This window comes from Myodes glareolus, chromosome 27, assembly GCF_982192425.1.
Source record: "Myodes glareolus chromosome 27, mMyoGla1.1, whole genome shotgun sequence".
Taxonomy (NCBI): Eukaryota; Metazoa; Chordata; class Mammalia; order Rodentia; family Cricetidae; genus Myodes; species Myodes glareolus.
In genome coordinates this window covers 40,550,618-40,574,946 of record NC_142052.1, presented here as the reverse complement: position 1 = coordinate 40,574,946, position 24,329 = coordinate 40,550,618, and the positions used below count along the sequence as shown (strand labels likewise).

General features: G+C 46.7%; 2 protein-coding genes across 3 annotated transcripts in view; one reads left to right on the top strand and one right to left on the bottom strand.

Annotated features, from left to right (window-relative positions):
- Window positions 1-4,751: 4,751 nt before the first annotated feature.
- Mars2 (methionyl-tRNA synthetase 2, mitochondrial) lies at window positions 4,752-7,581 on the bottom strand. The gene has a single exon (XM_085684223.2). It carries the CDS (start codon window positions 7,549-7,551, stop codon window positions 5,806-5,808), a length of 1,746 nt encoding a protein of 581 aa, XP_085540349.2. The 5' UTR covers window positions 7,552-7,581; the 3' UTR covers window positions 4,752-5,805.
- Window positions 7,582-16,935: 9,354 nt separating this feature from the next.
- The window catches only part of Rftn2 (raftlin family member 2), a 49,848-nt gene continuing 42,454 nt past the window's right edge, over window positions 16,936-24,329 (top strand). The window contains exon 1 of one of the 2 annotated variants that reach the window (XM_087902207.1): window positions 16,936-17,693. In XM_087902207.1, the coding sequence (XP_087758333.1) occupies window positions 17,555-17,693 (139 nt within the window). In that variant the 5' untranslated portion in view covers window positions 16,936-17,554. The remainder of the gene's footprint in view (window positions 17,694-24,329) is intronic. The other variant, XM_085684184.2, reaches the window with a different exon arrangement.

Genomic DNA, 24,329 nt, shown 5'->3' with positions numbered 1-24,329 from the left:
TCAGAAACCTTCCGCTGTTGACAATTGTTTTGATCCCTACAATTCGCTATGCGGCCCACTAGGAAGTGGGCTGAGGCGACCACTGCGTTCTAGGACTTAGAGCTCTCCTGAAAATAAGGGAGTCATGTCAAAGAGCTGGAGGCTAGATAGTTCCTAAGAATTGCTTAAACTTGCGTCAAGATGGAAGCAGGTTTGGGATACATAAATTAGTGAATATGCCATATTTCACAAAAACGGTGCTTCACAAGTTTTTGTTGGTACTTTCATAATCTAACTCCCTTCAGCTTCAAGCACTAATGTGAGACTCTTTTCATCTCAAATAATTTGCATCTAATTACGCTCTCCGCAGCATTTACAACTGGAGTTCATGCTAAGGTGTGCTAAGGCTCGGCACGGAGCCCTTTGAGTCTCGGTGCTGACTCCAGTGCGCCCATTTCTCAGCAGCTTCTGGGCCAGAGGGACAGATGAAACACGGAGGCGGAGCTATTAGCTTTCTCGTGGGTCTCACTGCTGGACTAACAGTTCCCTCAACTGTCGCGCTTCGGCTCGTGACCAGACTGCCCTGTCTGTACCTCCAGAGTGCTGTGATTAACGGGGTGAGCCAGCACACCCAGCTGGGGTGGGGGCTACTGAGAGAGGACTGACCGAACCCAGTACATGTGACTGGCGCTTCCACTGATTTCAACACACTTGTATGGGAAAAGAAAATGGAAAGCCACAAAACTTGTCGGCTACAAATTCCTTTCCCTTCACTTCGCAGTAACAATACGCGATGTCGAAAACATTAAAGATTCAAATGCTAACAATTACTGAGATACCGTCTATTTTACTTCTCATTATGATTTTCCTCAACTCTTAAGTGGAATATTTTATGGAGGCTTTTACAATATGTTCCTAGTGTTACTCATAGTTTTCACCACAGCCTGCGGTGTCTAATGTCACATATTGTTTGCCAGCTGTCCTGTTTACTCTCCTCAAAGGTTATAAAATTTTATACTATTACATTATTCATTGGAATACACTATTACAGTATATACATAGTACTCATTATACTAATACAATTATTCATCCTGCATGTTTTCTACTTATACTATTTTTGCTTTTTCTTTGCCCTTTTAATTTTCTTTCCCATTTTCTGGGTTGAGTTTTCTTCCGCCTTTTCATCTGGCTAGAAATATTGTTTGTGTTATTTTGCTGATTAGCTTCAAATGTATAATAAGCTTTTGAACTTTGTATGGATATCTACGGATTTTAACCAATAGTAGGTTCTAGACTAGCGCAAAGGAAACTAACTCATGGAACTGACTGACTTAATTGCCCAAACAAAAACTTAACTACTGCCTTTTTAAAAATATGTCTGACACTGGCCAGGCCCAGTGGCACTGGCCTCTAATCCCGGCACTTGGGAGGTAGAGGCAGGTGGATCTCTGTGAGTTCAAGGCCAGACTTGTGTAAAGAGAGGCAAGAAAACCAGGACTACATAGTGGGACCACTGAGGTAGGGGGAGCTTTACTTAGGGAAAAAAATAACAAATGTGTTTCAATTAAATTACTAACTTAAGATCATATGATTCTGATCTATAACTTGACCATGATGAAGTTTTTACGTCGTCTTCATGTTCAGTGTCTTGGTGATTTTCACAGTGGCTGCAAACGGAAGAGGGTGGTGATTGCTCCACGTTCCCACAGTGTACTGCGTTATTCCTAGTGCTTCCCTCTAGCTACACACTCCAGTCTTCCTTGCTCTGCAGAATTGTCAACGAAGCGTCCTTAGTGGCACAAGAGCAGACTCACTTGGGGCTTCAGTTCCTTCTGGCAGTTGACACACTTTCCTGAGATATTGTCACATCTCACAACATCCTAGATTTGTACATGACATCTGCTTCAACTGTTCGCTCCTTTAGGGACGAACATCTGTACTGTTGCCTGCTTTGGTGGTGATCTAGGTGGGCTGAGCCTCCCAATAGCAGCTGTACACAGAAGCAGCAAAGACCCAGTCACCAGACCCCGTGCCGTCCTGTCTCATCATGAGATGTAAGTTAAACTTAGGACAGCACCCTAAACAGCGTGAGTATGGTCTGCTCGTCCCCCTTAGATCGCTCCTTAAATTCACAGTCATCTTGGGTAGCCCATGATTACATAAAAGTTAAGAAAAAGAAGCCAACTTCAGCTTGACACTGGCTTGTCTCTTCCTGTTCGCTCACAACAGTTACTGGTAATTTAGCACGCAGTTTAAGCTGACAGCTTAGGCCCTGACTCCAGAAAGAAGACACACGTGTAAGTATAAAATGTGATCAATTAACCTTAATTTGGTAGCCTCTGTTCTAGCTCTTAAACAGTAACCAAGTTACTGCGTTCCTGGTTAGGAGTTAGCAGTCCTGGGGCTGAGGGATGACTGTAGGTAAGAGAGCTTCCCCGTGAGCCTGACTGCCCAGGCTTGAATCCCCAGATTCAAGTAGTAGTTCCGGCAGGTCCCAGAAGGAGATGGAGGCAGGGGTTAGAAACAGGAGAATCCCGAAACAGAAGGCTGGCAAGCCTGGCTTACTCAGTGCTGAAGAGACCCCATCTTCTGCCCACCCCTCCTCACTCCACCCTCATTCTTACATACAGACACAAGCACAAAGAAAACATGCAGTCCACCCTCCTATCCAGAGCTCCAGCAGAAGGGACAGGATCAGCTGCGCACGCGAAGAGTTCCGGGGAGAGCTGGAGGCTTCTACAGTCTGTTCTTGAGCACCCCAAACTGACCCTAGCCGTCCCCCCACCCTGCTGCAAAAACACAAGTGGCTGCGGTCACATCTACACTCTCCAACTCCAGATACTTGGGTAAGACAACGTAAAGACCCACCAGAGCCTCCAACGCACAGAATTGCCACCTCGAGAAGGCAATCTGAAATTATCATCACAAAGCAGCCGTGCTCACGGGCCACCTCTTGCCTACTAGGCCGCCCTCCCCGATAATTCACGGTGACACCTGTGCGGTGCATTGCCACTCCGTACTTGGCAGCGGCAGGGCAGTCAGAACCGTGGCGCCATCCCTAGTGTGATCTAGACTCTCACCCACTCCTGCCTCCTGCGTCATCCGTTTTTGAAGCCTACAGCATGATCAGCTCGCGCCCACTCCAGCGTGGGAACTGGTGGAGCTCAAGGGCTCTGCTGCTGTTACAGGTAGAACCTCGACCAAAACAAACCCCATCAAACAAACTTGTGCGCAGGCGTCCACCTTCCAGCCTGTGCGCTTAGACGCCTTGGCGTCAACTCCGTAGTCTGTTAGCCTGTTCACAGGTATTAACGCTCATGGGTTCCCAAGAAAAACATCTGTTTATAAAATGACTTGAGGTTCTGGTGCAATCAAAGGTCTCATTGCTGCTTCTCCAGCCACGGGTTTTCCAGTTAGGAAGGTGCCCAGTCTATTTGTAGAACACAGTCATAAACGTCTCCTGCTGCTGCTTCTGACTCCACAGATAGAGGAGTGTGGAGAGGGGAGGGCTGCTGCTGTTTGCTTAGCAGTACCGGGATTGGCCCAGGCCTCCATGCCCGCCTGGTAAGTGCTCCACCACTAAGCTGTATCCCTCAGCTTCCTTCAAAGCCTGATCTAGGCGGGGCTGTCACTTCCAATACTGCCAAGAGTACACCGAAATAAGTATTAGAGACAAGAGTATTTTGAGATTTAAAAAAAAAAAGCAAAAGGGTCTATAAGATGCCACATAAAGGACTATTTCTGGGATGGGGAATCGTACAAATCTCCACATCAATTCCCTTCTTCCAGGAGTGGTTAAGATGCCCGCCAGCCTCTCACCTTGGAAGTACAAACCCTCTGGTTAAATGTAACTCTCCACTTGGTAATTCTAAACTGCTGTGTCAGGTCAGACCCAACTGTGTGCAATGGAGGCTGTTTGTTTTACCTGCTGTGCCTATCCAGATATCTGGTTGATCCACAGAATAGGATCCAGTTTACCACACTCTTCCCCTTAGATCCTTGGCTGCATAATTACGCCGTCTCTTTTCTGGTGTCCTGTCTCCTGGTGTCTAGCAGCTAGTTAAATGCCTTCTTCACACGTCACAGTCTGCAGAAACGCACTGACAGCATGCCGAGCTGCTGGGGAATGAGGAAGCTCTCCCATGGGAGACACGATGCGTCTACACAGGACTCATCTACACAGAACTGCAGTAAGGGCTCACCAAAGGAGAGGCCGGAATGTCACTAGCTTTTCTGTGCCTTCCTTTAGGGAAACACGGGCTAAGTCCCATCACTGTGTGGCCCTAAGAGACGCTGTCTGTGCCCCAGAAGTCTACCCTACTGATCCCAGCCCTCTGGAGACTGGAAAGACCTAAAGCACAAAAGTACAAGGAGACCAAAGGAACACTGTGGAACCGGTCCTTCCAACTTTAGAACGCCTGCAAGCATCTTTTCCAAACAGTGCTTCCGAGCGACCACAGCCTGTCGCTTTGCTAACAGACACTAGTGCTGAATGGCACTTACCTCTGGGAGCAGCTGCCAGCACAATCCTTTACTTCCTGGCGAGCCCTTTCTGCCTGATCCCATACTCAGTACGGACGTGGCCTCAGCAACCCATCCCCAGAAGGTGCAGTGACCCACTACGTTCTGCTCACTGTACAGCAGTTACTTTACCATCTCTGGGTGCTCTTTTAGGGAGCCCTGGAGAAAGCCCTGAATCCCTGACATCCTGAACACCCATCATTTTCTCCCTCCAACATTTCCTTCAATAAATGTAACCCAAGAGATCTAAATAAGGTGTTTACAATCAAACTTTAGTAACAAAAGAAAAAGACAGGCATGGTGACACACCCTACACCAGCACCTGAAAGGCGGAGGCAGGAGACTGATGAATTTGAGGCAAGCTTAAACTATATAGTGAAACCTTGTCTCAAAAAGAGAAGTAATGAACAAAAATTAATTTGACATAAATATATTAACAATTATTATATAATTTCAATATTGTATGATATATCCCTTGATATATAATCTCAAAAGCAATCGTATGAGGTAAATTATGGATAAGTCAGGAAATATAAAGAGAATACAGATGAATTATACATATAATCATTACTACAATTAATATTTGTAATACAGTGTACCCAAAGAGCTTTATGGTTTTATCATATAAATAACCTGTTATATTTAACTTATTGTACATGTCATTTTTAGTAATTTCTAGATGAGAATTCTAGTATCTTTGTGTTGTTAAATAGCAGTGGTTCCAAAGTTATCCTTTAAGGAAACAGTAAAATTGTGAAGCTCTGCGACCTTAGATGGCTGAATGTGCGAGAGCAGCGCCATCTACTGGACGAAGTGTAGTACTTCAAAGCACAACTGAAATGAACACGGGCAGAAGTCGTGTCGCCTAGGACACAGGTTCCTAAAGCTCTAATGAAAGAATCAATTTAACAGGAGACCCACGGTGTCTAACAGAGCAGGCTGACCTGTGAAATCCGGCCAGGGACTTGCAACCCTCGTTTCATCCTGGGGAGCAGCAGCCACGAGCGCTGGTCTGGACCAGGGTTTGGGAGATGGTACAATGAGAAGGAATAGTAAGGAATAGTATCAGAAACTGGCCTTCCTCAACCATCCTCCTCAGAGACAATGGCAAACGAAGAACAGTGGTTAGGGGCACAGAGAAATGAAAAGGGGTGGGTGTGAATGGTACCTGAATGGCTCTTAAGGACGCGGGAGGTTTATGTACTCATCGGATACAACGCTTTCTAAACACGACTTTTTAACTTTCCTGAAAATGCAAAAAGAATACATTGGCTCTTTTCCCATCAGCCAGTAAGGACTGAGCCTCTAGGTCCTGTGGGCTTTCGCTAGCCAAGTCCTGGATTGGTCCAGCCTTGGAAACAAGAGCCCAGTGTCAGGTCCCAACTTTCTCCCTTCAAAGGGGCAGGGGTGTCCATAGAATCGAGGTAGGAAGTAGAGCTCTCTCAGGCCTCTCTCTGTGGCAGAGACCCCCAGTCTTGACAGCAGCTTGTCGGCTAAGTTCGGAGTTGCGGGCTGAAGCAAGGTTCCAAAAACTCGCAAACATTCCAAGGCCACGTGAAGCACAGTACCCAGCCAGGGGGCATCCACAGGGTTTTCCCAGGTCAGTTTCCAGGGCGCATGCCTTTGAACGAACCCATTCGTTTGCCGAACACAGCTGGATACGGCCTCCAAAGCCTTATAGATCTGAAAGTCGTCATAACAGTCCGCTACCTGCTTGGGCAAAGTGGCCACTGCCCTCACGAGCGCATAGTCTTCCGCCTGCGCACGAACCGACGGCCCCGTTAGCCCTGGCTCGCTGGGGAAACAGGCAGCGCAGAAAGCCGGGTAGGTCCCAGATGGGTTTATTCTGTGGGCAGTGCACCGGTTTAAAAGCCCTCCCAGGGCATCTGCCAGCTCGGAGTCCAGCAGTTTGACCACCTTTTCATCGTAGTAGTCACAGTCCCAGTTGGGAACTCCCTGCCGGAGGAGAAAGTAGCGGAAGCCATCCACAGTATAGCGGTCAAGGCAAGCCCTAGGATCCACCACGTTGCCCAAGCTCTTGGACATCTTTTGGCCACTCACCGTCCAGTGTGAGTGGACATAGATGCGACGCGGTGGCCTCAATCCGGCCCCGAGGAGAAGGGCCGGCCAATAAATGGCATGAAACTTGAGAATGTCCTTACCGATGACGTGAGATGTGGCTGGCCACCAAGACTTGAAATCTGCATCTGGGTAGCCAACTACGGTCAGATAGTTGACCAGGGCATCCAGCCACACGTAGATAGTCTGCGAATCGTCCCCGGGGACCGGAATGCCCCAGTGCAGGTGGCTACTCCTTCGAGAAACGGACAAATCAGGCAGCTCCTCTTCCAGCCACTGCAGAACGGTCTGGCGGAACGGCTCCGGGGTGATCGCCTGTGGGTCGTTTTGAAGCCACCGCTGGAGTGGTTCTCGAAACTGGGAGAGCCTGAAAATGTAATTTTCCTCCTTGGTCCAGGAGACGGGATGTCCGCTCTCCAGAGACACAGGACGCGGCTCCCCAGACGGACCCACCTGCCGAGTGACCTTGGCCTCGGGCAGGAAGCACTCGTCGGAGGCGCAGTACCAGCCCTCGTAGAGTCCTTTGTAAAGCAGACCCCGGGCCTCCAGCAAGCGCCAGAAGTGCTGCACCGCCTCCCGGTGCCGGGCCTCCGTGGTGCGAATGAAGTCGGTGGAGGAGATGTCAGCCTCCCGGAAAAGCTGCCGGAACTGGGCAGACACGCGATCGCAGAGCTCGATCGGGGCCAGGCCCGCGCCGGCTGCCGCCTGCTGGATCTTCAGGCCGTGCTCGTCGGTGCCGGTGGAGAACCGCGTGGACGCGGAGCCGGGAACCCGGAGACGCCGGTGGCGGCACAGGGCGTCGGTCAGCAGCGCCGAGTACAGGTGCCCGATGTGCGGCGCGGCGTTCACGTAGAAGATGGGCGTGGTGAAGTGGGCCCGCCCCTCCCCGGCGTCGCCGCGGGCGCCCGGCGAGCACGAACTGTAGCGGCGACAGCCGCGGAGCACCCCAGTCCTCACCAGCAGCCGCAGCATGGTGCCCGCCGGCTCCGGCCGCCCGGAGCGTGAGAGGGCGCGTGCGCCGCTGGACCGCACCGCCGCTTCCGGCGCGGAAGCCAATGAACGGCTAGCGCCGGCTCCTGCGGCCCCGCCCACAGCTCCACCCCCTTAAGGCTTCCTGCGGCGCGCAAGGGCTGCCGGTCGGCGGGAGGATTTGAGCGCTGGGCTGCTGGGGTCCCGGGTACCGAGTCGGGGCGGGCGGGCGCGTCCTGCGTGTCGTGTTCTGAGCTGCAGTTTTGCACGCTGGGATCTGTTTCCGCTTCTGGACTGAGCTTGCTGGCAGGATTTTTATACTGAAGCATTTTCCCAAACTCATTAGCTAGCATATTGCAGAACCCAAATCCAGCCCATCCGAAAAACCAGTTAGATTTTATCTCAGAATCTAAACAAATACGAAAAGAAAGAAAGGGATTTCCGAGGGCGCTTTAGGGACAGAAAAGCACTGGGGAAAAGTGTGGGTAACCAACCTCTATCTCAATGCAATGAGATCCGTCCCTGACACTTCTCAGATGGCCGAGACCCTGAGACTAGACAGGCCCGGCCTCTAGGGAAACATCAAATGCTATTGTTCTGCTGAAGGAACAGAGTAAAGTGAGTCCGAACAGCATCCGCTGTGTACATAATCAGTGTCTCACTCGGCCATCCTCAGAGAAGCTTCCTTTGCAGGAGACTGGAGCACACAGAGACCCACACCGGTACAGTGTACTGAGTGAGAGGCCGAGGTAGGATGTCTCCACCACACCCTCCTCTAGGGCTGCTCAGGGAGCTGGAGGAAGAGAAGGGAAGACCCAAGGAGGATGGGAGACACCAAGAAAACAGCACCTTCCAGACATGACTGACACTCGTACGCACACACAGAGACCCGCAGAACACACGGGGCTGACGGGGTCCCAGCGCTGAGCGGTGACGTGGACACAAGCTCGCATCCCTAACCCACTTGCAAAGACAAAATTAGTTTCTCCACTTGAGTCTTACTAGTTATCCAAACGCCCCACGCGCAGTAGAAGATGGCCGACACAAAGCGAACTTGGCAGCTGTCTCGGAGATGCTGTATTTCATAACGCTTCTCTTGGGCAGCTTTTACCTTACTTGCGTTTTGCTTATCTATTATAGTTTCGGATTTTGTGTTTTTTATTGAGGGGGAGGGGGTTAATCTGTGTTTCTCCTACTTTGTTTCTTTGTTTTTGTTTTCTTTTGTTTCTGTCTGTCTGCTTTGTTTTATTCTTGTTTGTTATTGGGGTTTTTTGTTTGTTTTGTTTTCTTTGGTGTGGTTTTTTTGTTTTGTTTTTTGGGGTTTTTTTGTTGTTGTTTTTGGTTTTTCAAAGACAAGATCCTGTCTCAAAAAACCAAAAAAAAAAAAATCCAATTGGCAAATCAGGTTTTCCGTCGATTATTTCTGTCTTTCCCATTGCCATGAAATCAACTTCAGCTTGCAAGCGTGCTCTCTGTCCTGGTTTGGTTTCTATCACTGTAATAAACTTCATGAAAAAAAAATAACAGTTCGAGGAGGAAAGGATGACCTTACTCTTTCCAGTCCATGGTGAAGGGAACTTAAGGCAGGAACCTGGAGGCAGGAACTGAGGCAGAAGCCATGGAGGAGGGCTGCTTACTGGCTTGATACCACGGCTTGCTCAGTTTGCTTTCATTTCCTATACGGCTCAGGATTGCCTTGCCAGGGTGGCATTGCCCACAATGACCTGGGTCCTCACACAATAATCACTAATTTAAAAAATTGTCCCAAAAGCTTGCCCACAGATGGTCTGAGGGAGTGTCTCTGAACACTCGCTCTCCCTGGATGATGCCATCTTATATCGAGTTGGCAAAAAGCAACAACTATTTGTCTCCCATCTTATGAATAAAATGTTGAGACTCTACGATAGCTTTTCCCTTCCCTGTGGAACGGAATTCCCTGCAGGGAATGGCTGTTCATATACACAAGCGGTTCACACTTAGGGCAATTAAGAACAGTATTACTTTTCACATTCTCAGATGTCTCTCCTGGTACCTATGCGCTGAAGTTTCTCTTGAGCCTACACCCGGGAACCAAATCGCTAGATCATAACAAAAAAAAAAGTTACTGTTCAACTTCACAATATAATGTCAAGTTTCTTCCAACAGGATTAAATAAATTTACAGTCTGAGGAGAAACCTTTCCTTGAAAAGAAAAAATCAGTACTTGGTATTATCTGTTTTCATTTTGGTCAGTCAAATGAGTATAAAGTTAAATCGCCAATGTTACCATATCCGGAAACTGGGACCACTCAACCGTTCATCTCTGGTGGGCAGTTAAACAAATATTGTATATCCGTGCAGTGCCTTTTGTGGGGTGACTGCTTCCCAGGCTCGGCTCCTCCAACCCGAGCCTTTCCAGCTCCACCCCCTCTGTGTATTTCACCCGCGCTGAAGCACTTACTGCAGCCTTCTTCTGCGTCCTTAGGTAGGTTGGATTCAAGGGAACGTTTGAGGCTGTTGTGAACGTGTTTTCCTGATGGCTTTCTCAATGCTTGTTAATGACACACAGGAAGGTTACTGGTTCTTATGTGCTGACTTATGTTCACTTTGCTGAACGTGTTTGTCCGGTGCTAAGGGTTTCTGATAGAGTCTCTAGGGTTTCCTATGTATTGAATCATATCATCTGTAAGTAGCTATGTACTCTGACCTCTTCCTTTCACATTTCTGTCCCCTTTCTTACCTTTTTCTTGTCTTATCACTCTGGGTAAGCCCTACAGTAACATATTGAGTAAAAGTGGAGACAGTGAACGCTCTAACATGATTTTAATAGAAATGCTTTTCATTTCTCCCCATTGGATATAATAGTCACTACAGGTTTGCCATATGTAGCCTTTATTATGTTGAGATATGTTCCTTATATTCCTCGTTTCTTCAGGACTTTTAATGTGAAGGGGTGGTGGAGCTTATCAAAAGCCTTTGCTGCTTCTATCAAAATGACCGTGTGACTTCCGTCCCTGAGCACAGTTATGAAATCACAACATTTATTGATGTTGGTGAACCATCGTTGTATCTCAGACCAGGTGACTGATCCTTTTATGTTCTTGAATTTGATTTGCAAGTATTTTGTTGATAATTCTTTTGTTGTTGTTGTTCTGAGTTTTTTTTTTAATCAGGAGTCCTGGCTGTCCTAGAACTTGCTCTGTAGACCAGGTTGGCTCAAAGATCTGATTAAAGGCATGCACCACCGCCGCCTAATGACTCTTATTAATGATTTTTTTTTACTTTTATTTTGTGCATTGATGCTTGGCCTCCATGTATGTCTGTGTGAGAGTTCCAGACCCTCTAGAACTATAGTTACAGACAGCTGTGAGCTGCCATGTGGGTGCTGGGAATTGAACCAGGGTCCCCTGGAAGAGCAGCCAGTGCTCTTAACCACTGAGCCATCTCTCCAGCCCTGTTTTTGATCATTTTTTTAAAGCTCAGTCAATAGTTTAGGTTTGTCTCTAACTAGCTCTTTTTTAAAAAAAAGATTTTATTTATTATTATGTATACAGTATTCTGCCTGCATGTCTGCCTGCAGGTCAAAAGAGGGCGCCAGATCTCATTACAGATGGTTGTGAGCCACCATGTGGTTGCTGGGAATTGAACTCAGGACCTCTGGGTGAGCAGCCAGTGAATTTTTGATCATTTTTATGAACAAATAATAATCATTTTTTTATCAGAGAAATTCATCCATCATTTTCTTTTTGTGTCTGTATTTGCTCTTTGCTATCAGGGTGACAACAGCTATATCCTCTCCAGCCGTGTGTTCTTTACTAGGTTTACAGCCCTGGGCATCGGTTCCATCCAACTGAGAAGGCACTGGATCCACAAGATAGCTGCTGCTCCCAATGAACAAGTACGGCTATTGATTGCACCACTGGAGAAATCTTGTCCCATTGTCATGGTCCTCAATTTTCACAGCTAAATGGGGCTGTTAATGTCCTTTCTCCCTCGAGAGTTCGCGTAGCACCTTCTGGCAGGATGAACTAGCCTTCAGGCAGAAGGCTTCCCGTCAGGATCAGCTATGACCAAAGTGTGTGACACTGTTAGCAGTAGGGTTTTACCTTCATATTCTAGCAGGCAACCAAAGACAAACACAGTAGCTAAATTGGCCTTATCTATCTTTCCTCGCAAGCTTTTTTTGTCTGATCAGTCTTGTCAGATATTACAACAGTGACATCTCCTGCCTCCCAGATCACTGGCCTGGAACACCTTCTCCTATCCTGTCTCCAGAGGTAGAGTCTGTCTTCTGTGCTTCCAGGCGTTTCTCTTTTTAAAAAAATATTTATTTATTATGTATACAATATTCTGTCTGTGTGTATGTCTACAGGCCAGAAGAGGGCACCAGACCTCATTACAGATGGTTGTGAGCCACCATGTGGTTGTCGGGAATTGAACTCAGGACCTTTGGAAGAGCAGGCAATGCTCTTAACCACTGAGTCATCTCTCGAGCCCCCCCAGGCGTTTCTTGGATGCAGGATGGTTCCTGCTGTTTTGTTCACTTTTATTTTCAATCAAAATATAATTATCTCATTCACCTTCTTTCTCTTCTCTCCAATCCTTTCCCATGTCTCTCCCACTCCATCTCAAGTTTATACACATCCATACACACACATATATATTACACAAACACACGACCCAGGGTGTCCATTGCATATTGCTTGCATGTATGTTTTTAGGGTTGGCCACTGAGTATTGGAGAACTGTTTAGGGGACTCACCCCCGGGGAAGGCTAATTCTCCCTCTTTCAGCAGCCTGTAGCTCCTCATTTAGAGGTGGGACCCCTCTAGATTTCCCCCATCAACACTGGCCTTCCTACTCATGTTGTCCTTGTTAAGGTCTCGTTTTAGAAGGCATACTGTTGCAATTTCAAGGGCTCGATTTCCCCATCGTATCTATAAGACACACTCTTGTAGCAGATTTTCTGCCCCCCCTCCGTGATGGTCCGTGGCACTTAGGTATCAGGTTGTATAGATCTATCAATTGTCTACAAGGCCCCCAGAGTGAGTTGTCCGCTGCATTTTGACCAGTTATGGGTTTGTATGATGTCTCTCTGTTGCAAAACCTTTGCTGATGAAGGGTGACGGCTACACCGATCCGTGGGTACAAGGATAAGGATTTAGAGGGAAGTTAGAGCTTACTCTGGTTTAGGAAAAGCCAATAGCCATGGATTTTCCTCTTGAGTTCATAATCTCACCAGACACCTGTAGTTTGCTGGGTTTACAACACCAGACTTGAGTTCCCTCCTATTTTGTGGCCCTTAAGTTTGTATATATTGTCTACAGACAAACAAATCACTTTAAAAAGTAATAAACTACTCGACCACGTATGAAGGAGAATAAACATATTCAAGAAATAATTACGAGGGTGGGAAAACAATCTGTGCAAAACTTTTCACGGTAGAGACTTAAAATAACCAAAAAGTCACTCGCTGAGTATTGTAGGGATGTACTCAAGTGCCGTGACGTGACAGATATTCCTCAGAATCCACAGGGATTGGTGTCAAGACTCCCACAGATACCAAACTCCAAGGATGCTCAACTCTTCTGTAAAACGGTGTCGTGTTTGAATAACAGGCACCATCCTCTGCAGCACATCAAATCATCTCTAAGTTGCATAATAGCATTTAATATTAAATGGTAGTGGGGAAATGCCTCCTGGCAGTCAGACTCTGTGTTCAGGGACAATAGCGAATGTTTGCATGTGTTCAATACGGTACAATTTTTGAAACATATTTCTAATATGCATTTGCTTGAATATCCACATATGAAACCTGTAAGTATGAAGAACTGGCAATAATTGTTAAGTCAGGAACTTATGCCACATTAATACATGAAAATGGTTTTCAAATATTATTAAGAGTCAAGAGCCAGGCAGTGGTAGTGCACGCCTTTAATCCCAGCACTCGGGAGGCAGAGGCAGGCGGATCTCTGTGAGTTCGAGGCCAGCCTTGTCTACAAGAGCTAGTTCTAGGACAGGCTCCAAAGCTACAGAGAAACCCTGTCTCGAAAAAACAAAACAAAAAACAAACAAACAAACAAAAAGAGTTCAAACAAAATTTTGTTCTTTTGCAACATTAGGGAGAAAATGACCTAAGTGATTATTCAATTATTCAATGATGCCTTTAATCCCAGAACTCTGTCTGGATCTCTGTGAGTTCAAAGCCAGCCTAGTGTATACAGTGATTTCCAGGTCAGCCAAGGCAATGAAGTGCTTCCCCTGCTAGCCCTAGGACCGGCATCCAGCCTCCAGTCTACATTTTAAAACAAAGTGGGGAAAACTGAGCAATCCCGGGGGGGGGGGGGGGGGGGGGGGGGGGGGATGGGGGGGGTGGAGGCATGCAGCTGCCTAGGTCTTGCTGCCCAGCCAGACTGGGCTCCTTGGTGAGTTCCAGTCAATGAGAGACACTGTCTTAAAAAACAGGGGGACAGCTGGAGCTATCCTTTGGCCTTCATGCATGCGCGCGCGCACACACACACAATAATAATAATAATAATAGTAACTACATACATAATGATAGTGTAGTATCACATAAGAATACGTTATGGTAACTACATATATAAGAGTAAGAAGAATCTACACCCAGTCAGCATCAGCTCTCAGGTGGACGTGGTACCTTCTTTCCAGCCCTCCCTTCTATGTAAAGCATCTTCCTCGGGCTCTATCAGTGACGTGTCTCATATGAAAATGGCCGTCCTTTGATTCTATGTGATTGATTCTCTTCTATCAGCTACAGAATAAAATCTAACTCCTATTTGCACAGCATTCAGAGCCCATCTTCACAGCTTAGGCTCTCATGTTTTATGTTCTAGTAACCAACCGCTCAGGCTGCTCCACCCACGCCGTACTGCTTCCCGACGGACCTGAGTTACAGACGTCTCTCCTCCAGGCACGTGCGCCCACGTCTCTGTGTCCTTCCTGCGTGGACTCATCCTTGAAAACAGCCGGGACAAAGTCCCCTGAGCTCTGTTAGGGAAGAGACCTGATTTGGTCACCTTTTGGACACAGTGTTTCTGAGTGCCTAGAAATGGCAGGCAGTTGATCGGGGTAACTGGTGCTGACTAAGCAGCTTCACAAGCACTGTGGTTGGTACCAGCGATCGGCAGAGATCCCAGTTTTCCTGCAGCAGAAAGAGCAGAACAAAGGTGGACGTGAAATACGGCCATCACCCGTCTCTGTAGAGAGCCAAGTTGGTCACTCTCTCGGTCCTACTGTCTGATTCATCTAATTTACCCAGAATTCCCTTTCGCCGACCATCCCCAGCCTTGACCATGGGGGCTACAGAATGGTCTCCCATACCAAACACTTCGGAGTAGGGCCGAAGGAAAAGGCTAGAGATGGCAATGACCTGCAAACGAAGCAATCCACACGTGCCCCCTTTGAGGAGTTTCCATGTGTAGACTTCAATGAACTGAAAAAAATCCCTTCAGCCTCGCTTTCTCCAAGTTCTCCAAGGAGATCGGGGTTTACTTTGTAAATAGCGGGAGCGTGGTGCCAAAATCGCTTCCTTCCTATGGCGACTGTCAGTCCCGTCCCGTAAGGTACACACACTGGCAAACGCATTGCTCTCTCTGGGCAGATTAGGACAGAAGACATGAGTATCTATCTTGTTCGGCCTTTGAAACCACCCCATGGCAGAGCAGGTAACATGAGGGACACTTGGAGAAGGCAAGTCACTTGCCCAAGAGCCTGTCTGTGGTCAGCCTGAGAAGCAGAGTCTGCACACAAGCAGTCTGCTTTCAGGGCTGGTGATAAGGAGGCTGGACCTGGACAGGACACAATACAATGAATACACATCGCCTCGACTCCTTGTAAATTATCCTAGACCTCGGGTACGTGGCAGATTATAAGATTAAATGAGTCAGGTTATCCAAGTTTGTTTTGTTTTAAGTAAGGCCATCTTGAGACCCAGAGAATTGCTGTCGTCTGTAGTGAGGAGCTGCGGGCAGGCCTGTTTTTCGTCCCACCCTGCTCCCACATGGCTAGCTTAGCCCCAGAAATAACAACACACAAATTTAAACACTGCCTGGCCCATTTTCTCTAGAGAGTTAGTTACTGGCTAACTCTCACATCTTTATTAACCCATTTCTAATAATCTGTGTAGCACCATGAGGTGGTGGCTTACCGGGAAAGATTCAGCATGTCTGACCTGGTGGCTGGCTCCATGGCATCTGCCTCATTGCCCTCTTCCCAGCATTCTGTTCTGTTGACTCCACCCACCTAATTTTCTGTCCTATCAGAGGGCCAAGGCAGTCTCTTTATTAACCAATGAAAATAACAATAGATAGAAGACCCTTCCACATCAGTCGTCACCAGTATAAATGCTCTCATTTTTAAGCCACCGGTGCAGGGCTGGAGAGTCAGCCCAGACCTGAGAGCACTGACTGCTCCAGAGAGGACCCAGTCGTGGTTCCGGACCTCACATGGGGGTTCACAACCGTTTGTTACTCCAGGCTCAGAGGATCTGACCCTCTTCTGGCCACCAAGGGACCCTGCACACATGTAGGCACCCACATACAGGCACATAAATAAATCAAATAATAAACCAAGAATGTTGGGTAAATTAATTCCTCGTGTAACTATCTCGTCTTTGCAATTGTGTAAAGATTTTTTTCTTTTTAACGATTTTCTTCTTTTTATAGTGCATGCTAATTGAACAAAATAAAATAAAAAAATAAAACCATGATGGCGTTTCTATACATGTATGTAATGTACTTTGATCATGATGACATTTCTGTACATGTATGTAATGTACTTTGACCATGATGACATTTCTATACATGTATGTAATGTACTTTGACCATGATGACATTTCTATACATGTATGTAATATACTTTGACCATGATGATGTTTCTATACATGTATGTAATGTGCTTGGACCATGATGACGTTTCTGTACGTGTATGTAATGTACTTGGACCATGATGACGTTTCTATACATGTATGTAATGTACTTTGACCATGATGATGTTTCTATACGTGTATGTAATGTACTTGGACCATGATGACGTTTCTATACATGTATGTATGTACTTTGATCATATTTGCCCCATTATCACCTTTCTTCCTCAAGTCTTTATGAAAATATCTTAAGGTTTTTTTTATGCTTTTTATCCTTGGTTGTTTAAATCAGCACATTTTTCTAGCAAAAAGAAACTCCATGCAGAAAGGTTTTCAAAAAGTCCACCTTAGGCATCCTGATTTTTTTCTTCCTTCCTTTCTTTCTCTTTCTCTTTTTCCATTCTGTTCTCCTGTTGGATTCCAGGGTTCCCTCAAAAAGCTCACTTCCTCTCTGGAACTGATTTTCCTTTCCAACCACACTGAGAATCAGTCTCTCTCTCTCTCTCTCTCTCTCTCTCTCTCTCTCTCTCTCTCTCTTCCTTCCTTTGCCTCTCTCCCACTCCCCCTCCCTGTCCCCCTCCCTTCCTCTCTTCCTCTCTCTCCCCCCTCCCTTTGGCTCTCTTAGTAGACTCAGGGAAGAGAGAGAGCAAGCAAGGACAGAGGAGAGAAAACAGACAGAAGGCATCACTTTGACGGACTCTATCTTCCATCTGCAGATAACCACACCCGAGTTGGACTTTGCCTTTAATTCCGCTTCTGGACCCCTCTTTTCCATTCAGCCAGCTGGGAGAAACAAAGCCCCGAGCCCTGAGCGGCAGAGCTCTGGTCGGGGGCTGGCTGGCTGTAAATTGACGTGGCATGGAAATTTTCCGCTAAGTTGCAGCAGTTCGCGAGCTCCTCGGAGATGGAGCCCAGCGCCCCGGACCTGGAGCTAAACCCTGGGCTCAGTGACTTTACAGAAGAATGGATACAGTCCCCCGCTCCTCGCCTCGGACCCGCCGTTTTTTCTGGCTATCTATCATTTCGCTGAAAATCAAACCAAGCAGTTAAGTCGGGCACTTGGTTTGCGCAGCTTGAACAAGAAAATTGGCTGCGCCGGTTCCCCTGGCTCTTTCCGCAATCTAACTCCTTGCTGGCTTTGCCATGGGGTGCGGACTTAGGAAGCTGGAAGACCCTGACGATAGCAGCCCGGGGAAAATATTTTCTACCCTGAAGAGACCGCAAGTAGAAACAAAGACGGAATTTGCTTATGAATATGCCCTGCTGGACTTGACTTTACAAGGTACTCCTTACTTCTAATGCTATCTGTTTCCAAAATAAGAGAATACTCGGTTTTTGAAGTGTGGACCTGTGGATTCTAAAAGTTCTTTTTCATAATGACATTGTTTGAGCCATCTAACAATGACGCTTTGTTTCTTAATTATATCTGGGGAGATTTTTGTTTTGTTTTTTGCGCTTTTTTTAAAAAAAAAAAACGTGTCTCGTGTACTATACAAAATTAGGAAAACTGTTTGGAAATGTTCCTTTCATTTTTAAAGCAAATAGGACAAACGCTTGATTTCCAGGCCAAATTGCTGTGGTCTTAATGACAGCTTGTGTTTTGAAAAGATTTGAAAGGCACAGGACGGCCGGCTGTGGGCAGGGCTACAACTTGTATGCGGTGTGGAAAACTTGGCCAGGGCAATTCTGAGGTGGCCAGTGTGTTGAATTTCGTGATTGTGTTACTCGTGTGATACGTTTGACCAAACTAAAGTTGAAAAAAAAAAGTTCTTTTGTTTGTTTGTTTTTTTTAAGGGGAAAAAAAGCAGCCTTCTGGAAGCCACTTCCTCAGCTGGCTGCTCCATCCCTAACAGAGAAACTCTGTTCCAAAAAGTTGGAAGCATAAATAAACCCAGAAGGCGGCTTGGGGAAGGGGCTGAGGCAGCGCAGCTTCACGGAGGGCTCTGCCCCCCTGCTTGTGAAAACTGAATGCTGTTAGAGACACGTGTCCTGTAGACACAAGGACGTAACAGTGTTTCAAACAAACTGCAGCTTTAATTATGATGTGCTGAAAAAAATATGAAGTTTAGAGAAACTAGCTTGCCGAGTTTTCTAAATAACTAGTATTAAGTTCTTATAGCAAAGCATAATTTTAATTCTCTGAAGCTATACATTTCATTAATTCATAGCGTTTATGCTAATTAAATTATCCTACTAGATATTGTATTTTATTCTCCCCTCTCCCTACCACTCCCCCACCCTTTTTTTTCTTCTTCTTTTTTTTTTTTTTTTTTTTTTTTTTTTTTTTTTTTTTTTGGTTTGCTCTGAAAACAGTGCATCTTTGTGCACGAAGCAAGAGCAGCCCATTTTTCTTTGTCAAAAACTGAGCTGGCCAGCAAGCAGACGCCTTCTAGAGACCCTAAGAGCAGTCCCAGTGCTCCAAACATGTTTACCTAGCTATTTTGATCAGAGTAAGGATAAGGCTGTCTGAAGAAGGAGCGGAGATGGTCTAAATGTTCTTCTTTGTTGTGTGAATTTTAAACGGGTTTTGGCTCCGCTGATGGAAAAGTAGCCAGTAATCACGAATTTTTACATGCCTTAAAAAAAGCCATCTGAGAAAAATCCCTGTGTTGGGGTGCTTCCATAGTGGGGTTCGCTCCGTTGCTTTTCCTTACCAAAGCAGACTGTTTGGGGTGGCAAATGCATAGAATTGAAAAAAGAAAAAGAAAAAGAAAAAGAAAGTGCTCTTCTTAACTGTTTGTGAAGCTTAGGTCAGAACCATTTTCATCTGCGCTTTAAGATTTTGGTGCACCGCTCACTTCAGGGCTGTAGAACTTTCCGGACTTGATGTTTTTTTCTGATTCTTACCAATCCAAGATATTATCACCTTTAACAAATGCACATAAACGCGATTACCTTCTCATCGAGAAGACACACACACAGCCTTTCCTCAACAGTTTGGTTTTCTTGTTAGCAGAAACCCTTCTCTCCATGAAAGAAATATAATTCCCACCTTCTGCTCTAGACGCTGCAAAAGCGTAATTCCGTCGTAAAGCACAGGCAGGGTCTTGCCCTGCGCGCGCACGCTAACGCGAAAGCAGACTCGCGTCTTCAGGCAGCATCTGCTTCCTATTTGCTGCAGGCGCCTGGTCTCCTGGCCCCGTTTCTTCCCGGTTCTCCCGCATGTTCTTGTTTGGGGGTTTTGTTTGCCCATTTGTTTTGGTCTTGCCTTTGCCTTGGCTTCAGAAGCCAGGACTCTGTGTACCAGCCCGGCTCCGCCCCCTCCTCCCTTCATCTCCCTGCCTCTCTCCTCCCGTCGTTGACAGCCACCTGCCTGCCACTCCAGCGTCGACGATAGTGAGTCTGGGTGGGCTAACACATGCCAGCCCTCTGCTTGGCACCGACCATCCCTTCCTGGAACTGCTGGAAGAAAACATGAATAGTGCCCGCCCCTGGCTGCCAGACCACCACACAGTGAGAAACCTAGGCAGAAACAAAATGGTCTGGTGACAGCTGTGTGTATCCACAATGAGCCCTGTCTCTTACTTTCCCAAATGGAAACCGTGGAACAGAGAATAAAGTTTAAAGGGGGGAGGAGCACTTTAAAAACTGCAAGTCCCTACACTATGTTACAAGTTATCTTGAACAATTTATTTATTTCCCATTAATTCTACCACAAACACACACACACACACACACACACACACAGAGAGAGAGAGAGAGAGAGAGAGAGAGAGAGAGAGAGAGAGAGAGAGAGAGAGAGAGTCATTCCATGGCGAAGTCTGTTGTGCGGAGTTCCCATAGTAGCATCCGTGTTCTTGGAGAATGAAATATTATTTTCATTCCAAGGCTGAAAGTTTCGAGTTGTTCTTCTGCTACGGGTGAGCTCCCTAGTCTCTTCTCAGCCTTCTCAAACATCTAGCCAGCTGCTGGGGAGATGGCTCAGTCAGCAAAGTGCTGGCAACCCATGTCAAGGACTGGATCCCGCACAAAAGCCTGGCGTGTCCATTGGACTCCCAGCACTGGAGGGGGGGCAGACAGGCGGACCCCTGTTGAGCACTGTCCACCTAACCTAACCAACCCATGAGCTCCGAATCCAGACAGAAGCCTGTCGCAAAAAACTAAGGTGGAAAATAGTTGTGGGGAATAACCAGTGTCCACCTCTGCTCTCCCTGTGCACACTCGAGCTCACACGCATGTGTGTGCACATGTTCAAATACACGCATACACATGCACACAAACCTAATCAGAAAACAAACGGCTTAAACTTCCCAGGTTCCTCCCCCTCCTGTTCTCTTTACTCCTCCCCGGGCCTGTTCTCCTGTTCTCTCTGCTGTCCCTGCCCTCTCTGGGCTTTTCTGGTCTTCCACACCTTACATCTCAACGGGGAAATTCATAAGCATAATGATTGGGCCTACAAGCCTTGCTAGACCCAGTTCCTGGGTCACGGGAAGACAGCTGTCACTGTCCCTCCTATGAGAGCACCTCTAGCTCCAAGGCTGGTCATGGCCCACGTACCTTCCTTCTTTAAACCCAGCCCATTCTCCTCTTCACAGTCCGGGCCGGAAGTGGTGGTCTGGAGGAGATAAAGGCTTCAAAGGAGGGAGCATGGGCCCAGCTAGTGTCCTGGGCTGAGTTGGTGACAGCCATAGAGAGAAGAATTCAACAATAGCAAGGAGAGTGAAGCTGGCAGACGTGAGACAGCAGCCAGCAGAGAGCACAGGGTTAATACAGAGGACAATTGTAACAAGTGTTAGAGAACATTCAAGAAGACCGGGAATGAAGGTCTACAGAGAATGCACTGAAAGCCAACAAGGCTTAATACGTACCTGGTCAGAAATAGATGTTGAAAGGAAAGAGCGAGACAGGGTGCCGTGCGCCTAGAAACCGAGGTCTTAGAAGGCTGAGATGGGAAGACTGGAAGCCTGAGGGGTAGCCTGAGCTACATAGCAAGGCCTGTCGGAAATAAAGAAAGGGGTGGAAAGGCACAGGGTGAAGAGATAGAAAAATCAGGCTACATTTTGTAGCTGGGTGGTGGCACACTCCTTTAATCCCAACACTCGGGAGGCAGAGGCAGGCAGATCTCTGTGAGTTCGAGGTCAGCCTGGTCTACAAGAGCTAGTTCCAGGACAGGCTCCAAAGCTACAGAGTAAACCCTGTCTGGAAAAAAAAAGTCAGGCTACATTTTGTATAACTGTATCAATCTAATAAATTCTGGGGCACTTCCCCCAACAATCAATGGGTTTTTAGAGGTTAAAGTGCTACAGGGGGAGAAATTAGTAATAAAATCGGCTGAATTCTCTTAAGGATTAATATAATATCTATTCTTTCTTTTTACTAAGCTATATAAAGTGTTACATTGTGTCTGAAATGCCCATGTTTGAAATGTCAAAGTCTACCTGAGAAAAATAACAAATCTCACAAATACGGACTATTGTGGGAAAGAATTCTGTTCCAAAACTGGGTGGGGGAGGGCATCTTAATAGCACACAGCTGACTTACTTTTAAAGACATCAAGAGCTGGAAGCGTAGCTTAATTGGTGGTGTCTGCCATGCATGAAGCTTTGGGCTCGGTCCCCTACACTGCATAAAACCAAGCACGAAGACACGGGCCTATAAACCCCAGCACCGGGGAAGTGGAGGCAGGGGGATCCATGATTCTAAGTCATCCTTGTCTGAGGCCAGCCTGTGCTAGGAGACCCTGACTCAGAAACAAACCAAAAACCAGTCAGGGTTAGGAGACGACGCACACGCTTGACACTGAACTACAGAGACTGGGGCTGCATTCCCGGTCTCTGGCGCTAACTAAAGGAAGAGCCACCAATGGTTGCTGGAGAGCCGGGGTCAGGCGTGCTGGGAATAGAGCACCAAGACTGGAGATGGTAGGACGGATGGGAGGTTTCCGGACAGTAGGCCGCTTTCTCGTCTTTAATTAATTAATGGTTACTGAAGTTTCGGCAGTTTAAAGCAGGCTCCACGCTTATTCTCCTGGATGTGTTATACCCGCCCTCCAGAGAAAAGTTGAAAGGACGGTGGGGATTAACAAGGCTGAAAGACAGGATGAGCAAAGGCCAGAAGTGAGAGGAAGTCTGGGGCCTGGAGGCTGCGCAGTGCATGAGGAAGAAAGTATGGGAAGGCGGGTCACAAGATTCCCAAACCGCCATGACTCTCTCGGACACATGTCCAGTGTCAAGCAAGGAGGCACGCGCCTCCAACCCCAGGACTCAGGAGGCCGGTGCAGGGTAACTGTCCCTATGTTCAAGGCCAGCCTGGGCTCCTGAGACCCTGTCTCAAAACACAAGAGAAAAAGAAAAGAAACACTGTCATAATGTTATCTGACTTCATTTAACTGTACCGAGACAATGTTACATAGCATCCTGTATTTCTCAGTTACCTAAAACCTCTCACTTATAGAATAAATCAGATCAGCCTAACTGCCATTCATTAAATCACTTAACAATCTATCACAGTCTAAACCAGCGTCCTCAATCTGGGGGCGGATGACCATTTCACAGGGGTTGAATATCAGATATTTACATTATGATTCATAACAGTAGCGAAATTAATTATGAAGTAGCAACAAAAATATTTTTATGGTTGGGGGGTCCCCACAACATGAGGAACTGTATTAAAGGGTCACAGCATTAGGAAGGTTGAGAACCCCTGGTATGGCTGACCTCATGTCTGAATTCACAAATCTTCAACAAACATGGTTCAAATCAATGAAGAACTTTCCCGTGGTTGCTTGAGTGTTCCAATTCCCATGTCTTTCTGCCTGGGTTTCAGCTCAGCCTCAGAATTGACTAGCAATGTGGATCAATTTCCTAACCTCTCTCCATGAATCTTCTTATCAGACAATAACAATCCACCTGGAAGGGTTTGTAGGGATTCAGAACGGATGTGATCTGTTCGTACAGAACTGGGCACAGGCTACAAGTCGCTGCTTCTGACTCTGTTCTACAGCCGCCGGGAGAACATGCAGGATGCTGGACCATCAACCTGTAAGACGGTGGTGAAGTTGCTTGTTGGGTTTTCACATTGTTTTTACTTAAGGAAAGAAGTTTAGATGTGTTTTATAAATACAAACCAATCTCCAGAGGTGAGCTGGTGGAAATTAACATGTGTGGTTTGTGCCGTCTTCACAGAATTGTGTTGTCAGAGCAGAACTTTTAGTATTTAACAAGTTCTCAGCTTTATATGGAATGTGACTTTTTGTATCTTTATGCTTATTTGGGTTTGGGGCTTTTTGGTTAGTTGGTTGGTTGGTTGGTTGGTTGGTTGGTTGGTTGATTGGTTGGTTGTTTGGTTGGCTGATTGGTTGATTGGTTGGTTGATTGGTTAGTATGTTGGTTGGTTGGTTGGTTGGTTGGTTGGTTGGTTGGTTGGCTGATTGGTTGATTGGTTGGTTGATTGGTTAGTATGTTTGTTTGTTGGTTGGTTGGTTGGTTGGTTGGTTGACTGATTGGGTGATTGGTTGGTTGATTGGTTGGTTGGTTGATTGGTTGGTTGGTTGGTTGGTTGGTTGGTTGATTGATTGATCGGTTGGTTGATTGGTTAATTGGTTGATGTGTTTGTTTGCTTTCTGAAGCCTCAAGCTATAGCCCAGCCTGGCCTGAAACTCACTATGTAACACAGGCTGCTTTAGAACTTGTGGTAATCCTCCTGTTTCAGCCTCCCAAGGGTAGGAATGATAAGCATGGGCCACCCTGCCCTCTGACTTGCATTACAAGGTTCGAGTTTTGTCATGGACGCAGTTTTGCGAAAGAACATGAAACGAATCGATGGATATTTTAGTTTAGAAGCTTTGAGGAGAAATAACTTTTTTCAGCCTTCAACGAGTCTTGGTTGTAGTAATATAAACTCATTTAGCATCTACATAAATTTCAAAGCCTTACAGCTTGCTCTCTCCCAGGCTCCTCACAATCGCCCTGGAGGACAC